At 39.1% G+C, this 21221-nt stretch overlaps 3 protein-coding genes and 1 non-coding gene across 4 annotated transcripts; 3 read left to right on the top strand and 1 right to left on the bottom strand.

Annotated features, from left to right (window-relative positions):
- The first annotated feature begins 831 nt into the window (after positions 1–831).
- On the top strand, positions 832–2640 carry LOC122028246 (ubiquitin-60S ribosomal protein L40). The gene is made up of 5 exons (XM_042587271.1): positions 832–1007; positions 1126–1212; positions 1289–1391; positions 2220–2286; positions 2414–2640. Exons 1-5 carry the CDS (start codon positions 905–907, stop codon positions 2438–2440), a joined length of 387 nt encoding a protein of 128 aa, XP_042443205.1. The 5' UTR covers positions 832–904; the 3' UTR covers positions 2441–2640.
- Positions 1968–2062, top strand: LOC122028427. The gene has a single exon (XR_006124808.1). It is a non-coding gene; the product is annotated as a small nucleolar RNA Z266 (small nucleolar RNA).
- A 5656-nt stretch (positions 2641–8296) lies between the features above and the next one.
- LOC122026617 (NAC domain-containing protein 83-like) lies at positions 8297–8739 on the top strand. The gene is made up of 2 exons (XM_042585351.1): positions 8297–8483; positions 8552–8739. The coding sequence occupies exons 1-2, from the start codon at positions 8297–8299 to the stop codon at positions 8737–8739; spliced, it is 375 nt and encodes a 124-aa protein (XP_042441285.1).
- Positions 8740–9314: 575 nt separating this feature from the next.
- LOC122027602 (germin-like protein 9-3) lies at positions 9315–10444 on the bottom strand. Its single transcript, XM_042586595.1, has one exon. The coding sequence runs from the start codon at positions 10427–10429 to the stop codon at positions 9821–9823; it is 609 nt and encodes a 202-aa protein (XP_042442529.1). The 5' UTR covers positions 10430–10444; the 3' UTR covers positions 9315–9820.
- Between the last annotated feature and the right edge of the window lie 10777 nt (positions 10445–21221).

Genomic DNA, 21221 nt, shown 5'->3' on the forward strand with positions numbered 1-21221 from the left:
ACGGTTGTTCCTGATGGCCTACAGCTGCCGCGCGGCGGACCAGGACCGGAGGGTTCTCCATCCTCCGGAGGAAAGGGGTCTCCTGTTCGTCGAGCAGGAGGATGGAGAGGTCGGCGAGGGCCTTCTTGACGCGGCGTGGCCCTCCCCGAGGGGCCGGCAGCCGTCAGGGAGGCGAGGCCGATCTCGATGGGCCTTCTGGACGCGGCTTTGCAGAGGTCGAGCGCCTTGACGGCGCGGTCGAAGAAATCGGAGAGAAGCGGTTGAGGTGGGCCAGCTGCTGCTTCCCCTTTCTGCAGTTGAAGAGGGTCATCCGGAACTCCTCCTGGCAGATGAAGAAGCTATCGAGCAGCTTGCGGACACGAGAAAGAGAGAGCTGCTCATATGCACCGCCGTGGGTGGAAGAGAGGTCGTGGAAGATGTTAGCCGCGTGCTTCTGGAATACCTCGAGCTCGAGGTCGTAGGAGGCGCCGGTAGCGTGGGAGTCGTGGTGGTGTCCGTACGTCGATGCCGTGGACCTGGCCGCGGCTGATGCTCAAGATTGAGCATCCGATGGAGGCGAGTAAATCCGTGCTCGCGTCCCCCATCGGCAAAGCTTGCCATCGACAAATCTCCGATTCCCGTGAGAACTCTGGGATTATGATAAGAAACTGAACTCGCTGGATCGGGATAAAAATTGCAACTTTAGCGGATTTAGTTTATTGCACGAATCCAGGGTCTGCATCCGACTGAGGTCGGATTACGGATCTTATGTTATATAGATCCGAAATTAGGGGCAGTTTAGTGAATTCTTGAAAAATTATAAACCTAGATAGACCCACTGATATACTATATAAGCCGGCTTAGGTTAGCAATCATTCTTCGGTTTAGAGGAAAGGGAGAAAAGGAAGAAAAGGGATCGGCGACGATGCAAATCTTTGTGAAGACGCTCACGGGGAAGACCATCACCCTTGAGGTCGAGAGCAGCGACACAATCGACAACGTCAAGGCCAAGATCCAAGACAAGGAAGGTGATCTTTTCCCGATAAACCTTTTTTTTATTGTTCTTATAAATCTTCTTCGTTTCTTTTTCTCGTGTTTCTTTTTTCCTTTTTCGTTTTATATTTACTCATTTTTGTGCGTTTTTAGGTATTCCGCCTGACCAGCAGAGGCTCATCTTTGCCGGGAAGCAGCTCGAGGATGGACGAACTCTAGCGGATTATAACATTCAAAAAGGTTTGATTTTGATTCTATTTGGACTTTTCTGTGTCCGCTATTGGGATCTCCTCTGATTATTTAATGATTTTATTAGAGTCGACCCTTCATCTGGTGCTGAGGCTTAGGGGTGGAATCATTGAGCCTTCTCTTATGGCTCTTGCCCGGAAGTACAACCAGGAAAAGATGATCTGCAGAAAGTATGCATGCAATGCCGTTTCCTTTTATCTTTTGTCAAAGAAACTATCGTTTGGATTGCTTTTGCTTGCATATTGCATATTGCATATTGCATACGAAGAATTACATGTGATATTCTTTTGTTTTTTGGTGGCATAAGTAACGTTTACCGTAAATGGAACTATGGCTTAGAGTCCTCCATACTCTTTTGTGTTGTAGAGGTTGCCATAAGTCCATAAATTGAATCTCCTATACTCCACCAGCTGTATTTTATCCATTGGTAGCGGGTTTTCATAGGAGGAACATGTAGCTTTTTAGACGTTAAATATGGTACCTGGTTGAAATATGTTGAAGGGCACATCTTTTCATTCGTGATTATTTTATTTCAGCTCAAACCATTAGCTAGTATGATTCAAGTTTCTGTTTCATATAGATACGTGCATTGTACATTATCTGGTTGCTGTTGTTCTGTAGCATTTGCATATCGATTTTGTTACAGAGCATACTGAAAATTTGAGTTTTTTTTGGGGGAATTTTATTTTGGCTGTCTGTCATTTTCTCAACTTTGTTAGTAAAGCTTCCCTTGTTTGTGTAGGCTACATGGTCAGGGGTGATGAATCAATTAGATGTGTGAATGAAAGTTTGTTTAATGAGCTAAACTTTTTGAGGCATAATAATACCTGACCTGCCTGCTAGCTAATTAGCCAACCATGTTGAGTTCATTATTCTATTGGTGTCTTGTTTATTCGATCTGTGGCATTGGTTGTGATATTTGGGATCATGCAACACAATTTCTTGTTAGATGGTACTGGATTCAACTTTTTCCAACTAAACTTTTGATTCCATATTAGGTGTTATGCTCGTTTGCACCCAAGGGCTGTTAATTGCCGTAAAAAGAAGTGTGGCCATAGCAATCAGGTAATCAATATCATTTTGTCTTTCTATTTGAATACCTGGATGTTATTTTTTAAAGCTCTATGCCTAAGGCAGATCCGTGTGTTTATCTATTATGGAACTTATGCTTTGTGTTAAAACTCTTTTGCAGCTGAGGCCTAAGAAGAAGATCAAGTAAGCTTGAGGCTCAATGATGATTTCTCGATCTTCTGGTGGGACTATTTACCTCTTATTTTTTCCATCAACACTTGCTAATTTTTAGTTTCTGTTGAATTGTAGTTAAATATGAAGTTCTCATATTGACTTTCAATTTCCATCCATTAATGCATCAATGCTTGTTTGCATTTTATCATCAAATGATGAATATTTTATTTTCAATTTTTATTCTGAGTATTTTACCAGGTTCAATGATTGATGAACCAGTAGAACCATTTGCAACTCCAGTCCTTCGGAAATATGTCCTTTCACAGTAGTCAATAAGTTATTCCTCTATTCATTATCTCTGCCCTCCCAGCTTTCTCTACGTTTTGTTCAAATTCAGTTCTATCCTTTATGCTCAACGTTTCTGTTGGTGATATTGCTGTCCTTGCTATCAACCGTTAGCCTGCCTTGTGGAGAATACAAGTATCTTCTAGGTTTGATGTTTTAGAGCCTTTATTCCATAGCTTTTTCATACAAATTGGAGGCAATCGCTCCTTGCACTGTATCTATTCTCTTTCAATCAATTTTCTTATAAGAATTATATAGTTCACACTGGAGATGGAAGACTTGTGAAACCAATGTTTGATGAGTGAGCTGAATATTTATTTATTAAGATAAGCAAATTTTAATCTATTGTACAGTTTTTAAGTTTAAGCTTGAAAAGGCTGTTGAAAATTGGAGTAGCAAATATTTCTTTAATAAAATATTATAAGTTATTAAATGATAAAATGAATATAAATTTATCATTTTAGGATCAATAGTCCCTAAAGAACACAACAAATTGTTAATTGGGATTATAGGATCTGATTCTTTTATTATGTTATATTTTGAACCATTTGATAGATCAATTAGATAATAAAATTATTAAAGATTGACATTCCTTATTTCAATTATAATGTACTAATAATATCTTGATGTTGTTTAAGTAATTGAAAACAAACCTTATCATGAAGAGGATGAGTTTTATAGCAATGGATTGGTATCAAGAAGAGGATGAGTTTCATAGCAATTGATTGGTATGTTCTAATTGCCATTGACTTATGTTTGAATTGAAGTGTAACATTTTTAATCCGTTACTAGAGTTTAAAATTTTTGGTTTGAAATTTTGATTATTTTGATTTATAATTTGATTTTTTTTATTGGTTTGATTTCTTTGAATTTTATAAAAAAAAATTGCTTTATTCAATTTAAATTATTAATTGATTGTTCAATTTTAAAGAGTTATTTGTCTAAAACATAAAATATGATGACTACATAAGTTTAGTATTATTTAAGTGTGAGTTTTATTTTGAGAAAAAAATTCTAATAAATGTGGTAAAATAGTATATTAAAGTGCTACTAATTGGTTGTTGCTGGAAATTCAGTGATCCGAGTGAGATCTGCTGTTGGGTTGTCATTGTAATCTTTTTAGGTTCGTAAGGTTGTTGGATCGGCTCCTGCCAAGTAGACCCGACCCCGGGCCGGGTCTGGCCCGGACCCGGCCCGGGCCCATAACCGGGTCAACGGGCCGGTTGCCCGTTGACCCGGTTCGCCGGGTCGAACTAACTCTGCCCTCTGGGCTTGTTCTAGAATTAGTTGAATGTTGTTATGAAACATCCCGTGTTCAAATTTTTTTTTTTTTGGCAACCCGCTTAACCTCTGCTATGTAGATAACCGTAGTTCGTAGTCATTGGGAGGGTTTTTAGGTATTTTTTTTCAACGGTTAGGATCATTTGACCGTTTTTTGATCAATGGCTATGATTTAGTGTCCGTTACTATCAAAACTCTATAAATAGAGAGCTTATTTCATCATTTTTCACACACATCTTCTCTACTCTTAATCTCATTTTCGTATTCTCTAATCTCTACACGCTTTCGTTTTCAATTACAATGGAAGGAGGCCGCGGAGGTGCATCATCTCGAGCTCGGAAGGGAAAGCAAATAATGAATCCGCGGGAGGAGGACCCCAACATTCAATCCACCGATGATGAGATCGAGCATCTTCCGAATCCGACACCCGACACACAAGGAAGTACCGATGCAATTACTTCTAAGGTTCGGGAACTTCCTCCTCTAAAATCTTCTATTTTTACTAAACATTTTGAGAAGGTCGGGAGAAATGCGTGCAAAATGTAAGCACTGCAATGCTTCCTACAAATTCCAAGCCGGCGGCGGCTATGGGTCGTTGAAACGACATGTAGAAACGAAGCACCCGACGGAATATGGACTCGACCGTTCTCAAACACAATTATCAAGATTTTCTTCAACTAGCGGTAGTACCGATTCCGGTTTATTTTTATTCGGATAATAAATTAAGAGAATCATTAGCTAAATTTGTTTTCGTAGAACATCTTTCTTTTAGTTTTGGATCTAAATGCACATTTGAAGATTTTTGTAAAGAATCTCTTAATCCATGTGCTAAACGTGTTCCTAGGACTACACTTACTCGTATAATTAAAAAATTAGTAAAACAAGGAAAAAGAATTTAATTGATGAATTTAGTAAATTAGATAATAAAGTTTCTTTATGTTCCAATATTTGAGTGATCATTTGCAAACACATTCGTATATGATTGTGACTTGCCATTGGATCGATAACTCTTGGAACCTCCAAAAAAAAAGATTGTTATCTTATAAAGTTTTTGATGAATTACATAATGTTTATAACATCACACAATTATTTTGTTTAATTTTAGAAGAATATGACTTAACTTATAAAATATTTTGAATATCATTAGATAATGTCAGTTCCAACCGCTTGTATAGATGATTTAAAATTTGTTTGTAAACCTATTATTGACAGTTAATTTTTTATATTCGTTGTGTATGCCATGTTTTAAATTTATGTGTTCAATATGGTTTAAAAGTTTTAGAAAGTTATATTAAACCGATTAGAATTGTAGTTTCTTATTTATGGTCCCATCCATCTATAATAAAATAATGGGATAAGTTTTGTAAAATTAATTGAATGAGATCTAAAAAATTTCCATGTGATGTAACAACACGTTAGAATTCAACATACCAATTATTACAAAATTCATTTAAATATAAAGAATTATTATGTTCATTTTTTTTTGCACAAAACACTAATGCTAATATATATTTATTTTCACAACAATGGAATATTTGTAGTAGTATTTGTGAAATTTTAAAAGTATTTAATGATGCAACCGAACAACTTTCCGGTGTTTATTATCCCACTGCTCAATTAGTTTTAGAAAATTTTTCTAATATAGTATTAGTTTTAAATGAACATATTAATAATGAATCTTTATCTCCTTGCATCTTAGCTATGAAAACTAAATGGAAAAATATTTTTATTTAATTCCTGAAATTTATTTAATTGCATTTGCTTTAGATCCTAGATTTAAATTAGAAGTTTTACAAGAAATGTTAACTTTATATTATGATGCTTTAATTCCAATTAAAGATTCTTCTTCCCCTGATCCAGCTAATATTATATATAATGTTAGAATTTATTTATATGATATTTATAATCAATATTATGCAAAATATGGAACACAAATTAATATTTCTGAAATTCAACAAACTACTAGTAGTAATTTAAAACTTACAAAAGCACAACTCTTATTAAAAGAACTGACAAAACGCCCACGGGATCCTCAAGTTCCACACAGGAACTTGAGAATTATTTTACGACTTCTTTTGATTTTAATGAAGCAGATAGCGAAAACTTCGATATCTTAAAGTGGTGGTCACAAAAGGCTCAAAGCTTTCCCGTTCTCTCCGTGATCGCATGTCCAGTGTCAACTGTTGCTGTGGAGCAGACGCTCAGTGCCAGCGGCAACATATTAGATGAACGACGATCAACTTTGTCTCCTGACTCATTGGAAGCCCAAGCATTACTGGACGATTGGACCAGAGCGGAGAAAAGAATCCAAGGAATGCAACTTTCAGATGACGAAGTTGAAGATTTTGATACTGAAGGAACAAATACGACAGGAACAGGAAATGGAAGTGAATGAAAATGTAAAAGGATAAAAATGTAAAAGAACTACGTGGGCTTTGATTCCCCTAAAGGGATACGTAGGCAACTTAAATAAGTGCAAGTCCTTTTTTTAATAAATTTTAATTTCTAATTTTTAATGTTTAATGTTTAATTTTTAATTTTTAATTTTTATTAACATATTAATCTTGAACCGTGACGAACCGTGAACCGAACCGTGAACCGGCGGTTCTGAACCGTGAACCGTAACCGTCTTGGGCGGTTAAGGTTAAGGGTCGACCTGCCTGGAACCGTCGAACCGGCGGTTCCGAACCGTCGAACCGTCGGTTCCGAACCGTGGTCAGGTCTACTGCCAAGTCGCTTTTCTATAGGTCAGCTTTTTTCACGGGATGAGGAGAGAGAGAGCCTCCTCGCACTTCTCGAAGCACGGCCCGCATTCCCTGATCTGTTTTCCTCCCTCTTTATCCGATAATGTAGGGTATCCGATAATGTAGGGTGCATCAGGTTCGGGTCTTGGGAGTATTTGATCCGTATTCTAAAGCTCGGCCAACCCTTCCCAGGCCCATGCTAAGCTGGCCAGGGTTTGCCAAGCTAACCTAGAGGCAACTCATTATTGGGTGGACAAGCATCTTCCACGTGGATTCCTCCCCTCATCATTCGGCTTGGTTGATTATATTTCTACGGTATTTAGGTTTTTGAATTTATCAAAATAAGCATATTACTTTAATATTTATCAAATGACGTATCTTTTTACATTGGTATTCTTATTCCACTCTCTGGACAAATTTAATTGATTTCCTTTTTCTTTCTTTTGTCATTTCTCTCTTTTCTCTTTCCTTATTATTTTTTTTTTTATCTTTTTTTTGTTTTTTTTTTCAATTTTTTTCTCAAATATGTTATAAGAGATCAAACCCATGTTGGGCTTGATATCTCTCCATATCAAGCCCAATGTGGGCATGATATGAAGAGATATCAGGCTTAAGAACAGGGAAAAAAATAAAAAAGAAAAAAGAAGAAAAGAGATTTAGATTTTTCAACACCTCTGGTCTACTACTAGAAATGTCGAAAATAACAATGGATAACATATTTAGACTTTTTGCAATTTTAGAAATCTACAGGATCTGAAATGATTGCAATCTGAGGTCTCTAAGTCGATTAGTGGGTTTTGACCGATTGCACCCATTTCAGATTATGTGAATTTCTAAAATTACAAGGAGTCCAAATATGCTCTCTATTATTATTTTTGGCATACCAGAAATTTTGAAAAACCTAAATCTACTATTTTTTTTTTCTTTTTTCTTGTTATTAGGCCTGATATGAAGAGATATCAGGCCCAATGTGGGCCTGATATCTCCCCATATCAGGTCCAACGTGGGCATGATATGGGAGATATCATGCTTAATAACAAGAAAAAAAAAAAGAAAAAAAGAAAGATTTAGATTTTTCAAAATCTCTGGTCCACCATTAAAAATGGCAAAAATAATAATGGAGAGCATATTTGGACTCCTTGCAATTTTAGAAATTCACAGGAACTGAAATGAGTGCAATCTGAGCCCTCTAGGTCCATCAGTGAGTTTTGGTCAAAACCCACCGATCAACTTAGAGCAGTTCAAATCTTCTGTCCCGAAACTCTTCTGTCCCTCTGTTCCACGTAGAAAACAACAAGATTCTCGTGAGAAACACGTGACGCCGAAGACCAAAAAATTTCGGTGAGAAAAACCTCTTCATCAAAATCGCCGCGGCGCAGCCGCCCTCTCGGCTTCTACCTTTCTTTTGCTAAAAAGAACGTTCCTTTCCCACTCATGCAGGCCAACACAGCTCTATTCTCCTCCATTAATGGCAACGCAGAGGAGATTCTGTGAAGTTTGAAACAGAGGAAGAGGAGGAGATGGAGATTGAAATGCCAAGCTTCATCAGAAATGGAGTAGTGAGACTTCCACCTGGATTCAGGTTCCACCCAACTGATGAAGAACTGGTGGTGCAGTACCTTAAAAGGAAGACCTTTTCCTGCCCATTGCCTGTCGCAGTTATTCCTGAGATCAACCTCTCCGAGTTCGATCCTTGGGATTTGCTAAGTACCTTGTTAAGAACAATTAGTTTAATCTAGTACAATAAATTTGACATCGTTTGTACATTTAATTAGGTGAGAACGAAGGAGACAGGTTCTTTTTCAATTTGGTAGAGAGATTCACGTACCACCGTAGCAACCGAGCGGCTGGCTCCGACTACTGGAAGGCTACCGGAAAGCCAAGGCCGGTGGTGGCGCCGGCGAGCAAAGAGCTGGTGGGGATGAAGAGGGTGCTCGTCTTCCACCGGTGGAAGTCATCGTGAGGTTCGCGAAGAGGGCTACGTCGCGACGATTTTGACGAAGAGGTGTTTCTCGCAGAAACTTTTTGGTCTTCGACGTCACGTGTTTCTCACGAGCAACACTGTTCTATGTTGTCGTTTTCTGCGTGAGACAGAGGTACAGAAGAGTTTCGGGACAGAAGATTTGAATTGGACTTGGAGACCTCAGATTGCAACCATTTCAGATCCTGTAGATTTCTAAAATTACAAGGAGTCTAAATATATTCTCCATTATTATTTTCGACATTTCTAGTAGTGGACCAGAGTGTTGAAAAATCTAAATCTCTTTCTTTTTTTTTCATTTTTTTTCCCGGTTGTTAGGCCTAATATCTCTCTGTATCAGACCCACATTGGGCCTGATATGGAGAGATATCAGGCCCAACATGGGTTTGATCTCTTATAACATATTTGAGAAAAAAATTGGGAAAAAAAGAAAAACAAAGAGAAGATAAAAAAGAAGAAGAAAAGAGAAAATACGTTCATGCATAATAGGAAAAAGAAGAGAGAGAATGATAAAGAAAAGAAAAAAGGAAATTAATTAAATTTATCAGAAGGGTAGAATAGGAAGATCACTGTAAAAAGATGCATCATTTGATAAATACTAAAGTAGATTTAAAAATCTAAGTACGTATTTTGGTAAATTGCCGATATTTCTATTGTATTACAGTGATTATTCACTTTTAGATGAAAATTTTAAATTGAAAGCTATAAAGCTTCTCTTTGAGAAAAAAAAAAAGGGAAGATAAGCACCCTTTTGTATCAAATGTTAATGATGCGATTATTTTATTCACTTATCGATTAGCTTCTAGCTCCTGAAGAGAGAGCATTGAAATTAAGTTTGCAAAACATTCAACTTGAGATGCTTGCCAATAGATTTATGTAAAATTTTCTGCAAAAAGGTGACCACAAATAAAAAAATAAAATCTTTATTGAATATAATTTGTCGAACAACTATCCTGAAATATTCCCGTACCAAACGAAGTTAAATTTCAGAAATGACATCTACCATAAATCTTAAAGAATAAATGGGAGCCTGAAACGTATAATTTAAAGCTGGAATCGAAGGCTAGTTTGCGAGGCCAGCCTTGAGTTTCTGGATGGTGGCGACGTCGGTCTTGAACGACTTCGCGAGCACCCCGTCGTCGACTCCGGTGGCGAACACGCTCTTAGGAACCGAAACGGTGCCGGCGTTGGCGCTCCCGAAAGCGGAGACGGCGACGGCGGCGCTCCCCGAGTTGCAGTACTGGTAGTGGATTAGCCCCTTGGGGAACACGAACACGTCGCCGGGCTGCAGCGACTGGGTGTACAGCTTGTTGCTGGTGTCGACGAAGCCCACCTCAAGGTAGCCCTGCACCAGGAAGAGCAGCTCGGCGGAGCGCGGGTGGGTGTGGGGCGGGTTGACGGAGCCGGCCGGGTACTTGAGCACGGCCACGGACACGCTCTGCCCGAGCAGGGCCGGGAACTCAGCCGCCGCGGCCTTGGAAACGCTGAAGCTTGCTCCAGGCGCGGAGTTGACCGTGGAGCGCAGGCCGGTGTAGGTGAAGAAGCTGCTGTCGACGGCAGTGACGTTTGGGGGCAGGATGAAGTCGGAGGTGATGTCGGGGTCGCTGGCAGTGGCGACGTGGGATGTGGCTAAGGCGAACAACAGGAAGAACAATACTTGGTTAAGCGCCATTGCTTCTCCTCTTCAAATATTGATCTCACAAAGTGATTGAATTGAGTTTTGCATGCAGTTGCCATGGAGTTCAATTTAAAGATGTCGAAGGTCGAATTGCCTCGTTATGGATGGAGGAAACAAGGAGGACGAACATTGGTGTTCTTATCTTTGACGACTCAATCAAGGATAACTTTTTGATCGATATGATCAAGAAACAGAGTATAGTTTTTATTGAGATATAAACTTGGCCTTATTAGCTTCATTAACGGAAAACAGAGTAGAACTAAAACAAGAACTAGGTCAGCGAACAACAAAATTGCACAGGCATCGTAAACAAAATGTTGATGCCTGTACTGGCTTTCAAAGATTACGGACCGGAGGAAATAAATTATTGGTGAAAATCTAAAATCTTAATTTGGTCATCAAATTTAGCCCCTAAATCTCTCTTCTTAATTTAAGTGACAAAGTATTCCATAGCTTTTGTTGAACTGCTTTGACCTATTAGCAAAACTTATATTTCTTGTTATGATTTGAATGAGATTGATATGATTTTTCATTAGTAATGTCGGATAGGATAACGATTATTCCACGGGCTACCGAGAAAAGAAGATTGATGAGAAAATAAGAAGAAAATCCTCCTAAAATGAAGAGAAATGAGTTTTATCAAAATTTAAAATTGTATTATGAATAAAGGATGATTCTTCAACATCTAAATACGACTCTTATATAAACCACAACTTAAGACTCAAATAAAGGAAAGGAATTACAATTAATAGATCTTAATTCTAATTTTGTAAAGAAAGAAAATAGATTTTTTATCTGAAAAGAAAAGTACATATGTCACGCCCCAGGTAATCCCTACCAGAAGAAATTTTGGCAACATCTTCCCTGTACGGGTGACAATATGAATCTCAGAATACATATATCAATCCATCGGCCCACACGACCGGAATAATACAATACAAACACTATAACAATCCACACAGTTTATATAACAATCCACGCAGTTTAATATACAGCCTCCGGCTGTCAACAAATTTACTAAAAGAAAAGACGATATAGAAATCATCGCAGATATATGTAAGTCTACTCCACTACAATGAAGAAAGGAAATCCACGAAGTAATGAAAATATCCGCAGCGGAAAACAAAAGTAGCAAACCCAAACATTCGACATAAAGTCCACAATACAAAACCCACATCACCGGTATATACATAGAGGCAAAAACAGAAATTGACAATTAGAAATCCTCGCAACAAGGGGGCTAGCGACTGGAATCTCCCGACGGCCTCAACCTGAAAAATAGTAATATAACGGTGTGAGTCCATAGAACTCAGCAGGTAATCCAATAGGTATGTACAACAACATATAACTACTAGTAACAATCCTACGGTACAGTATCCTAACAGTACAACCTATAGTACAGTCTCCTAAAGTATAACAGGTATGCATAATTGAATAAACTGCAGTAATCAACAACATGCATGTAATACAGTCTACTGCAAGAATAGTAAGAAATGCAATACTGAAATAAACAGTACTCACATGCGAGGCTTGAGCAACTGACTGTGGACATACACAGATAAAGATAGTCAGAGCAAATAAGCATGTATCCTGTATGCATGTCAATCATATGCAGTCACCCAAGTGCATCATCCAATATGCAACAATCACAATAAATGCAATCTGTGTACATGATGCAATATGACATGGTCACCCCTGACGCCAGTCAGCCATCTCACACACAATGGTGAGACTGAGTGGGTAGGGTTGTGACACCGTGCACTCTGCCGTCACTACCCCTGATGAATGACCGAGTGGACGGGATGCACCGGAGTACACCTATCCTCCTACCTCAACCATAGTGAGGGAGCGCAATGCTCTCATCTCCCGATACACGATGACGGGGAGGGACCCCGGCGTGCTACCACGCTGCCTATCACACTACCCATGAGTGGAGCCTCCAGCGGAGCACCACCGAGCAACCTACACACCCTGTGTGCTGTGCCACTACCCATGCAGTGGTCACGTAGTGTGTAGGTCCATGTAGCCGGCCGACGAGCTCAACAATAATGGAGTCGTCAATCGCCCAACATGTAATCATGCGATATGGTGCATGCGGCTACAATATGTCATACCTGAACATATCCTCCTCCATATATGTAGGTGTCAAAGAGATAAACGCATCTATAACAAGGATAATAAACCACATGAATCCAACATCACATATCCAACATGTCAATCTACTAATCAAGTATAGAGAGAAGCACAATAAATAGTTCTATCTCTATAAACACAGATAAGCATAGCCAGAAAGAAAAGCATTCTACACTAAGGTATAACAACTATAAGTAGAAGCATATATCAGGTATCAACTAAATTAAACCAGGGGAGTACAAACTACCAACACTAGTAAGTATATATATAAACTGCACATATCATAAGACACTATCAAGAGATAAGTCAAAGGGTACCCGCCTCAAATATAGGGTAGTATCAATCCCAATCCGAAGTCGAGATGCCCGTCTCGAATCAGAGTCCTGCATCAAACAACATTTATATATTTTATTTAGCTAAATCCAAATGAATAGCTAAATAAAATCTCTAAAACTAAATTAGGGTAAAACCCTAATCACATCAATCACAACTTACCTAATTAGATCTAACAGTCAATTAGAGTTAGTTACCTAATCCCTAATCACGCATTAGATTAGAAATCCAACGGTTGACTAGGGTTAATTACCTTAACCCTAATTATTCCATTAGATTAACCTAAACAAATAAATCTAAACACAATCACTAACCATCTAGTAATCATGTAATCAAAATTACACTATGTTCTACAACTAAGATCAAAACCTACATTCAACTAATCAATCACACTAATCGTGTATCAACTAGTAATCCAATTAATCCCAAATTCAATACATGAAACAATTACTCTACTCCTTACCTTAGTTCACAACCCTTCCTTCTATTGATTAAAGTTGTTTGCTGCTGGACAAGAATACCACAGAGCACTACTTCACCTCCAATCGTGATTGTGGATCCACAACAGGGATTGTTGCTGCCAGCAACAAGATGAATTGTTGGATCAAAGAAACCACAGAATAAACCTCCCTGCTGGATTCCTCCCCACTGATCGGATTAAGAACAGATCAAGCAGTAAAATCACTGATCAGAACAAGAATAGAGATCAAGTATTCAAATCCGCAGCTAAACAAATCGCCTACCTCAATGATCACCGTCAGGACACAGCTTCGTGCGGTGACAATTGATCGGAGCCGAAGGTAAAGACCTAGGGCACAGATGTAGAACAGAGAAGGGATAGTGAGTATAGAGGAAGATCAACATAGAAAGGAACCCTATTCTAGCGAAACCCTAGAATTCACCAAAGATCCGGCGATGCCTTACCTCCAAGATCACTCCTCGCTGATGCCGTTGCTCGGTCCGATCCGGCCAGAGAGGATGCAGATCGCTCCGTGAGTAGCTCGGGAAAGAGGGACGAAGGTCGGTTGGGGAACGATGCCAATCAAGCCTCCTGCCGTGCCCTAGCCATCGATCATCGACGAACGATCGCCAAATCCACCAAATAGAGATCCCTCGGCCGAAGATAACCTAGACCCCGTTGGTTTCCGTCGAGATCCGGTGATGAGCTCCTCAGGATCGGCGGCGAAGGCGAGAGAAACCGAGAGAGATCGGAGCGAGAGGAAGAAGGATGAGTTCGGCTTCAAGCAGAGGGGAGATCCGAGAAGGAGAGGAAGAAATGGAGTTCGCGTCAGGGAAGAGAGGGGTTCGGGCTGACGATGAGTTGGGGGAGAAATAAAAATAAAGGAAAAGAATTTATAATTAAAATATTTCTTCACTTAACCGGGTATCCCAAATAGGCTTAATCCGAACCCGTTAATTCGTCCCCTCAAAACCCGTCGTACAAGCTCCAAAAAATTCCCATAAAATTTCGGAAAAATTTTATAAGGCTATTTCTCAACTAACCTTATAAATTAAATTTTCTGATATCTCACAACATAACTGAACGATCTTTGACTAGACGGGAATTGCACCAACAAACTCCCCAATTGGATGATCGCATCTGCAATCTCCCTATATTGTCAAACATAAAAGCCTAAATATCAAGACTCAAACTTGAGCCAACTCAAGCTTAGTCAACATGACCCAGGAGATATTGCACCAACAATCTCCCCATTTGTGATGTTTGACAATATCTTTAAGTTAGCCTAATTCTATAACCTCAACTTTTTCTTTATGCCAATGCATAAATGAGGGTTTCCTTCATTCTCTCACTTTCTTAAAGGGCAAGCTCCCCCTTTGGATAATGAAGGCATAATTTAGACCCTACATTCTCCTCCAAACTTTGCTAGAGGGACAAAGGCCTAACTTAAACCCTACATTCTCCCCGTATTAGCACACATCAAAAACTCTCTTCCTGAAGAGTTACTCAACGTTGTTCACAACCTCACATGTTGTTCATGTAGGATCGAACGAGTGCGATAGAAGGGGGGGGGGGGTAAATATTGCGCTTTTAAAAACTTTTCTTTTACTTGTTTAAAACAAAGTCGTGTAGCAAAAAAGTAGAGAACAAGTTCAGTTACTTGGTTCAGAGCCTAGGTCGACTCCTACTCCAAGACCCGCGATCCTTAATCGCACCGATGGGAAAATCACTAAAACTCTTCTTTCCGAAAACCTCGGAAAGAAGTAGTGCGTACAAGAAAATGAGTAAGATAGTAACAACCTACTATCTTACTTGAGTTAAGTACAATGCAAGCAATAAAATAAAAATATACCGACAATATGTTAAAGTTGAAGCTCGGTCGACACTTGAATGATGTAGTTGCTTGTTAGTTGTAGTAGCATTAACATGAGCAGTTTTCACAGAGATGATCTTCCAATCAACCAGAATTCGTATGTCTGCCTCAGACCTCAAGCTCTCTTTTATAAGAGTCGTCGACGTTCGGTTGACCGATCCCCAAGTTCGGTCGACCGAACTAGCTCCCTTCCATCTTTACTGAGATCTGACGCTGATTCGATCTTCGGCATTTACTGTCATTAAAGTGTTCGGTCGATCGATCACCTTTTTCGGTCGACCGAATAGAGAGTTTCCCTGTTCACCGAGATTCTCACTTAATGTTGCATTGATGAGGTATTGTTCGATCGATCGATCTGCTAGTTCGATCGATCGATCTGCTAGTTCGATCGATCGATCTGCTAGTTCGATCGATCGATCAGCTTTGCTTCTTTCTCTGCTTCTGACTGAACTGATTTGTGTCACATCATCAAGGTTCGGTTGATCGATCAAGCTCTGATCGGATTTCGCTCTAGTTTGGTCTGAACTTGTGTCTGTGTTGAGTTAGTCTCGTTCGGTCGACTTATCCTCCTGTTCGGTCGACCAATCAAGACGAACATGCAAAACAGAGTTAAATAGTGTATTCCTACAAAACAGAGATTAACACAGTAATATATAAAATGCATGAGTAAAAATAATAGACAGTTCAACTATCTTGATCTCAACTTGGAAACCTTCCCGATTTCTTCAGTTAGATCAGCGACCTTCGGTTGTTCCCTTCAGGAATATGACCTCACTATCGCTCCTCCAGTTGTTTACCTCAACCTACCTGCCAAACTTTGATCCTCCAGATCTGTTTGGACTTTTCACTTAGCCTTGATCGGCTCACCAGGACTTTCTCTCGATCTTCGGTCCTCCAGACCTCTTGATCTCACTGTCAAGTGTCGGGTCCTCTCGACCCACTTGGTCTTTCCACCTGGGTTCCATGATCTACTAAGACTTTTCCTGCTTAGCCTCCAACTAGGTATTTCTCGGTTGAGTAAATAGTCTGCACACTTAGTCAACTTGTTAGATCACAACAAGACTTAACTTGAACCTTTGACAACATCAAAACTTAGGTTTAATTCTGGTGCAACTTGCACTAACAATCTCCCTCTTTTTGATGTTTGGCAACTAAGATTCAAAGTTAAGTTAAAATATGCAAAAATAAATAAGCAAGCACTTTAACTCTCCCCATAGGTGAACATCTTCCCCTGAATTTACTATATCTTCCCCTTTGACACACATCAAAAATAGGGGAAACAATCACACATAAGTAAAGCTTGATTTTGAAAATTTATAAAGGTAAAAAATAAGAGAAATTTTTTTTAAATACATTTGAAATTTTAGCAAAATAAAGTTTTCAAAATAAGGAATAATTGTGAGTAGACTTGAAAAATTTTTCGTAAAGTAAACCTCTAAAGAAGTGGTTAAAAATATGCAAGGTTTAGGAAAGTGTAAATTTTGAAAAATTTCAGTAAGCTTAAAATTAAAAAGTTTTTTTATTATTGAAAATTATAAAGTAAATAAAAAGGTTTAGAAAAGATAAAAGATTGAAAAATAATTGTTAGGGAGAAATTATGAAAAATGATAGTATAGGGAAAGTTTTGAGAAGTTATATTGAAAAATTACTAAGGAATAATTTTGAAAAAATTGGAAAGAAAATAATTTGAAAACTATAGATAAAATTTTGAAAAATTTTAGAAGTAAATAATTTTCAAAATATTTTGTTAAAAGAAAAGGAAGGAGTTTTGAAAGTTTAGTGTGAAGCTCTTCCTAAAATCGATAATTTCCTAAAAATTGAAGTATGGTTTAAAAAATTAAAAAAATGTTCTTATGATGAAATGTTCAACCTTTGTACAAAGCTAACTACCACAAGATAGTAGCTATTGACTCGGGTTGGTCAATTTGAGCAATTGTGACTAACTAGGTTGTTACTAGCTAAAAAACTCAAATTGATCAATATATGTTGTTTAAAGCCCAGATTTTTAGTGATGCATTGACATAAGCTTCTGAAATCTTGGGCTAAGTCCTAAGTATCTCACCCATTCTAAGTTGTACAAGAAAGGGATCCTATTGTGCTTGTGAGATGCTGGTTGCTAAAACTATAGGATCATGTAATTCTACGGGAAAGACTTAAACTACTCCAGAAAAATAAAATATTTTAAAAAGTTTTGAAAACAAAATTTTTAAAAGAGAAATTTTACAAAAATAATTTTGAAAAACTACTAAGTAATATTTTCAAAAACATGTTAAAAGAGAAATATTCTACAAAACAATATGTAAAGAAAAACCAACAAATATTTAAGGAAGGTCATAACTGAAAAGTACCCAAAAGCATACATAGTCATAATACAAAGATCCTATAAGTACAGTAAGTCAAAAGTAATAGTTCCTAGAGGTCACTCATCCTCATCCACATCATCAGCTCGAAAATAGTCAAACACCCTCCGCTGCTCCCTCTTTAATGCATTAGTACGGTCTGTCATCTCCTGACTAAAGTCCACAATTTGTCCTTGGAGAGAATTGTACTAATCATGCATCTTAGTCTCTAATGAGTCAAACCGACTAAAAATATCATCTCGAAGTCGACTAAAGAAATCACTAGGAGGAGGCGCATAGGAACTGCTTTGAGCATTATCAAAATAAGGCGTTAAGGTAAATCCTGGATCAACAATCGGTGGAAGAGGTACTTCGATTGGAATCGGATCTTCTTCAGTAATGTCTTCCTTGGATGTCGGTGGAACGTAATGTGGATGAGTCCGTTTATACACAAGTCCCTCGGTGCTAGTCCTAATCCCAACCAAAGACAACTGCCTAAGCCCAACAAGATCAAAATCAGACAACTCAATTAGCTCACCACAGTGAACACCTACACCTAGAGAAGCAATATATGCAGTGAGAACATGACACTGAATCATGTGAACTTTATTCGAGGTGTTGTACCCCGAATAGTGGATGATAGATCTGAACACCCAGTACCCTAAGTCAAAGTCTAGTCTGTGTCTCAGTGCATACATTAGGAAAAGATGGAATATGTTGGGACCGAAAAGTAGCTAGAGGGGGGGGGGGGTGAATAGCTCGTCGTCGTGCTCGTGGTCGGCGTTGCTTGTTTCTTCAAAGATGTGCAGCGGAAATATACAAGAAACAACACACATAACGCTAACAAGTAGATTTACTTGGTATCCACCTCCAAAGGAGGTGACTAGTCCAAGGATCCACACACTCACACACACCTCCACTAAGAAAACCCTCCTTTATGGTAACTACCAAAGGCGGAGAAGCCCTACAAGTTCACACTACAAGAAGAAAAGGAAAGGGAAACAAAATACAACACAAGCTTACAAGAAAACCCTAACCCTAGCTTTCTTCTTCAGCTGTAGATCCGCCTCTTGACTTGGAAAACCTCTAAGAACCTTCAAGAACTGGCGATCTGAACTTTGTGGAGAAGCTATGGGAGCACAGTGAAGATCTGAGATGAATCGGTGAAGTTCTGTCGAAGGAAACGCTCGCCTGCAGCTAAATACGACGCCAACGGTCGGATCCCGATCGATTGGATTGCTCCCAATCGATCGGGGAGGCTTTGGATCGATCAATCGATCGATCCAGAGTGCCTCTGTGCTAACTGGAATAGCCTGGATCGATCGGCTGATCGATCCAGGACTTATCGCGCACAAACAACAGCTCCCAATCGATCCACTGATCGATTGGGACCTCTGGATCGATCCACGGATCGATCCAAAGGGGTTCTGCTCGTGGGGACTCACCCGATCGATCATCTGATCGATTTGGCATGATCCAATCGATCGGCTGATCGATCCAGATCTGCTGGATCGATCGGCTGATCGATTCAGATCTGCTAGATCGATCGGCTGATCGATCCAGATCTGCTGGATCAATCGGCTGATCAATCTAGATCTTGGTTTTTGTCCAAAAATAAGTCCAAAGCCCCCTAACCAACATCCAGTCAATCATAACTTGTTGGTACAAAAAACCTAGTATCCGGTCACCCTTGACCATTAGGAATCTCTCACCAAGTGTCTGGTCAATCCCTTTAACCCACTTGGACTTTTCTCCTCTTGCCAAGTATCCGGTCAATCTCTTTGACCTACTTGGACTTTCAACAGATGTCTGGTCAACCTTGACCCATCTGGATTTCCCCGTGCCTGGCTTCACTCACCAGGACTTCCCTTCTGCCTAGCTTCACTCACTAGGACTTTCACCTGGCTTCACTCACTAGGATTTCCCTTCTGCGTAGCTTTACTCACTAGGTCTTCTCATCTGCCTGGCTTCACTCACCAGGATTTCCCTTCTGCCTAGCTTCACTCACCAGATCTTCTCATCTGCCTGGCTTCACTCACCAGAACTTTCACCTAGCTTCACTTACTAGGATTTTCTTCTGCCAGACTTCAATTACCAGGACTTTCACCTAGCTTCACTCATTAGGATTTTTAGTCAAGTATCCAGTCAACCTTGACCTACTTGACTCTCCTTCACAATCTCCCCACATGAACAATTGCTCCTTCAATGTTCATGTGTTGTCTACAAGTATTGTCAAACATCGAAACCAAATCATCAAGACTCGAGCTTGACTTACTACAAGCCCAGTCAAACAGGTCAACCTTGACCTAGGGAATATTGCACCAACAATCTCCCCCTTTTTGATGTTTGACAATACCATATGTTAAGTTAGGAAATTAGGCTAATCTCATAGCCTCAACTCCCTTAATGCCAATATCTGAATGATGGTTCCCTCCATTCTTCTCCTTTTGTAGAGAGTCAACTCCCCCTTTAGGTACTGAAGGCTTAACTTAACCATGCATTCTCCCCCTATTGGCACACATCATAAACATGCCCCCATCTTTGGGCACACATCAACCACAACCTCTCCCCCTGAAGTGTTTCTTATCATTGTTCACAATTTCACTCGTTGTGATCAACACGATAATAAAGATCTCATACCCTTCATTATCATCAATGCTCACCCTTGAGCATTAACCACTTGAATAACCCAAATGAAGGTCCCATACCCTTCATTTTTTATCAAATGCTCCTCCATGAGCAAACTCCACTTAAACAATGAGGATATCCACTCCCCATTAATTTCAATGCCCAACCTTAAGCATTTTCTTTAAAAGAAGGTTAACCACCTCCAAGGTGTATGAAAAATAATTTTCATGTCCTTAAAGAGTAACTCCCCCTGAAGACATGATTGTACCTTCTATCATTGCACCAACAATGACTTGGAATCCCTAAACCATTAGGAAACCCAAATTTAGAAGTTTTGAGGTTAAAAAATTTAATATTGAAACAAACCTCAACCTAAACTTCAATTTAGTCTTCCTTAACCAATCCATCCTTATTTTCAACATGAAAACACCCTTTTTATGTATACACATGTATTTTGAGGGGTTAGGAATGATTATCTAGACTAAAATAGGTTCAAAATGCTGAAAATAAGCTTTCCCAGCCAAAATCAGCATCTTCGATCAATTGGAGTTGGGTTCCAATCGATTGAACCCTGCTGAATCGATCCACTGATCGATTCAGTCTTCCTGGATCGATCGGCTGATCGATCTAGCGAGCTTCTACTCGCGGGAAATGCCTTCTCAATCGATCGGCTGATCGATTGAGGCACTCCAATCGATCCACTGATCGATTGAAGGCCTGAAATTGCTGAAATTCAATTTCAGCCAATTTCAAAAACCCCTAGAAAATTCTACAAAATTCCAAAAATCATAAAAATTTGTGTAGACATTATTTAGGGTATACTTTATCATGGAAAAATAGTTTTCTATGAAAATACATCATATTTTCAAAGATTGACACAAACTTGAAAACTTGCATAAACTTTAGTGTTTTCTTCAAGTTTGTGTCTAACTATTCAATGGTGATTACTATCAAAAGATAGCCTTCACCAAGGTTTTCCAAAATCATTTTAAAAACCTTTTCAAAACCAATATCTCATCA

The sequence above is a fragment of the Zingiber officinale genome, chromosome 10A (genome assembly GCF_018446385.1).
Source record: "Zingiber officinale cultivar Zhangliang chromosome 10A, Zo_v1.1, whole genome shotgun sequence".
Lineage (NCBI taxonomy): Eukaryota > Viridiplantae > Streptophyta > Magnoliopsida > Zingiberales > Zingiberaceae > Zingiber > Zingiber officinale.

What these genes read in the sequence shown, in the direction of transcription:
- LOC122028246 (XM_042587271.1), top strand. Translation starts at nt 905, where the DNA reads ATGCAAATCTTTGTGAAGACGCTCACGGGGAAGACCATCACCCTTGAG. An exon ending in CAAGATCCAAGACAAGGAAG is followed by an intron (nt 1,008 to 1,125) that starts GTGATCTTTTCC and finishes GTGCGTTTTTAG; the next exon opens with GTATTCCGCCTGACCAGCAG. An exon ending in GGATTATAACATTCAAAAAG is followed by an intron (nt 1,213 to 1,288) that starts GTTTGATTTTGA and finishes TGATTTTATTAG; the next exon opens with AGTCGACCCTTCATCTGGTG.
- LOC122026617 (XM_042585351.1), top strand. Translation starts at nt 8,297, where the DNA reads ATGGAGATTGAAATGCCAAGCTTCATCAGAAATGGAGTAGTGAGACTT. An exon ending in CGATCCTTGGGATTTGCTAA is followed by an intron (nt 8,484 to 8,551) that starts GTACCTTGTTAA and finishes ACATTTAATTAG; the next exon opens with GTGAGAACGAAGGAGACAGG.
- LOC122027602 (XM_042586595.1), bottom strand. Translation starts at nt 10,429, where the DNA reads ATGGCGCTTAACCAAGTATTGTTCTTCCTGTTGTTCGCCTTAGCCACA.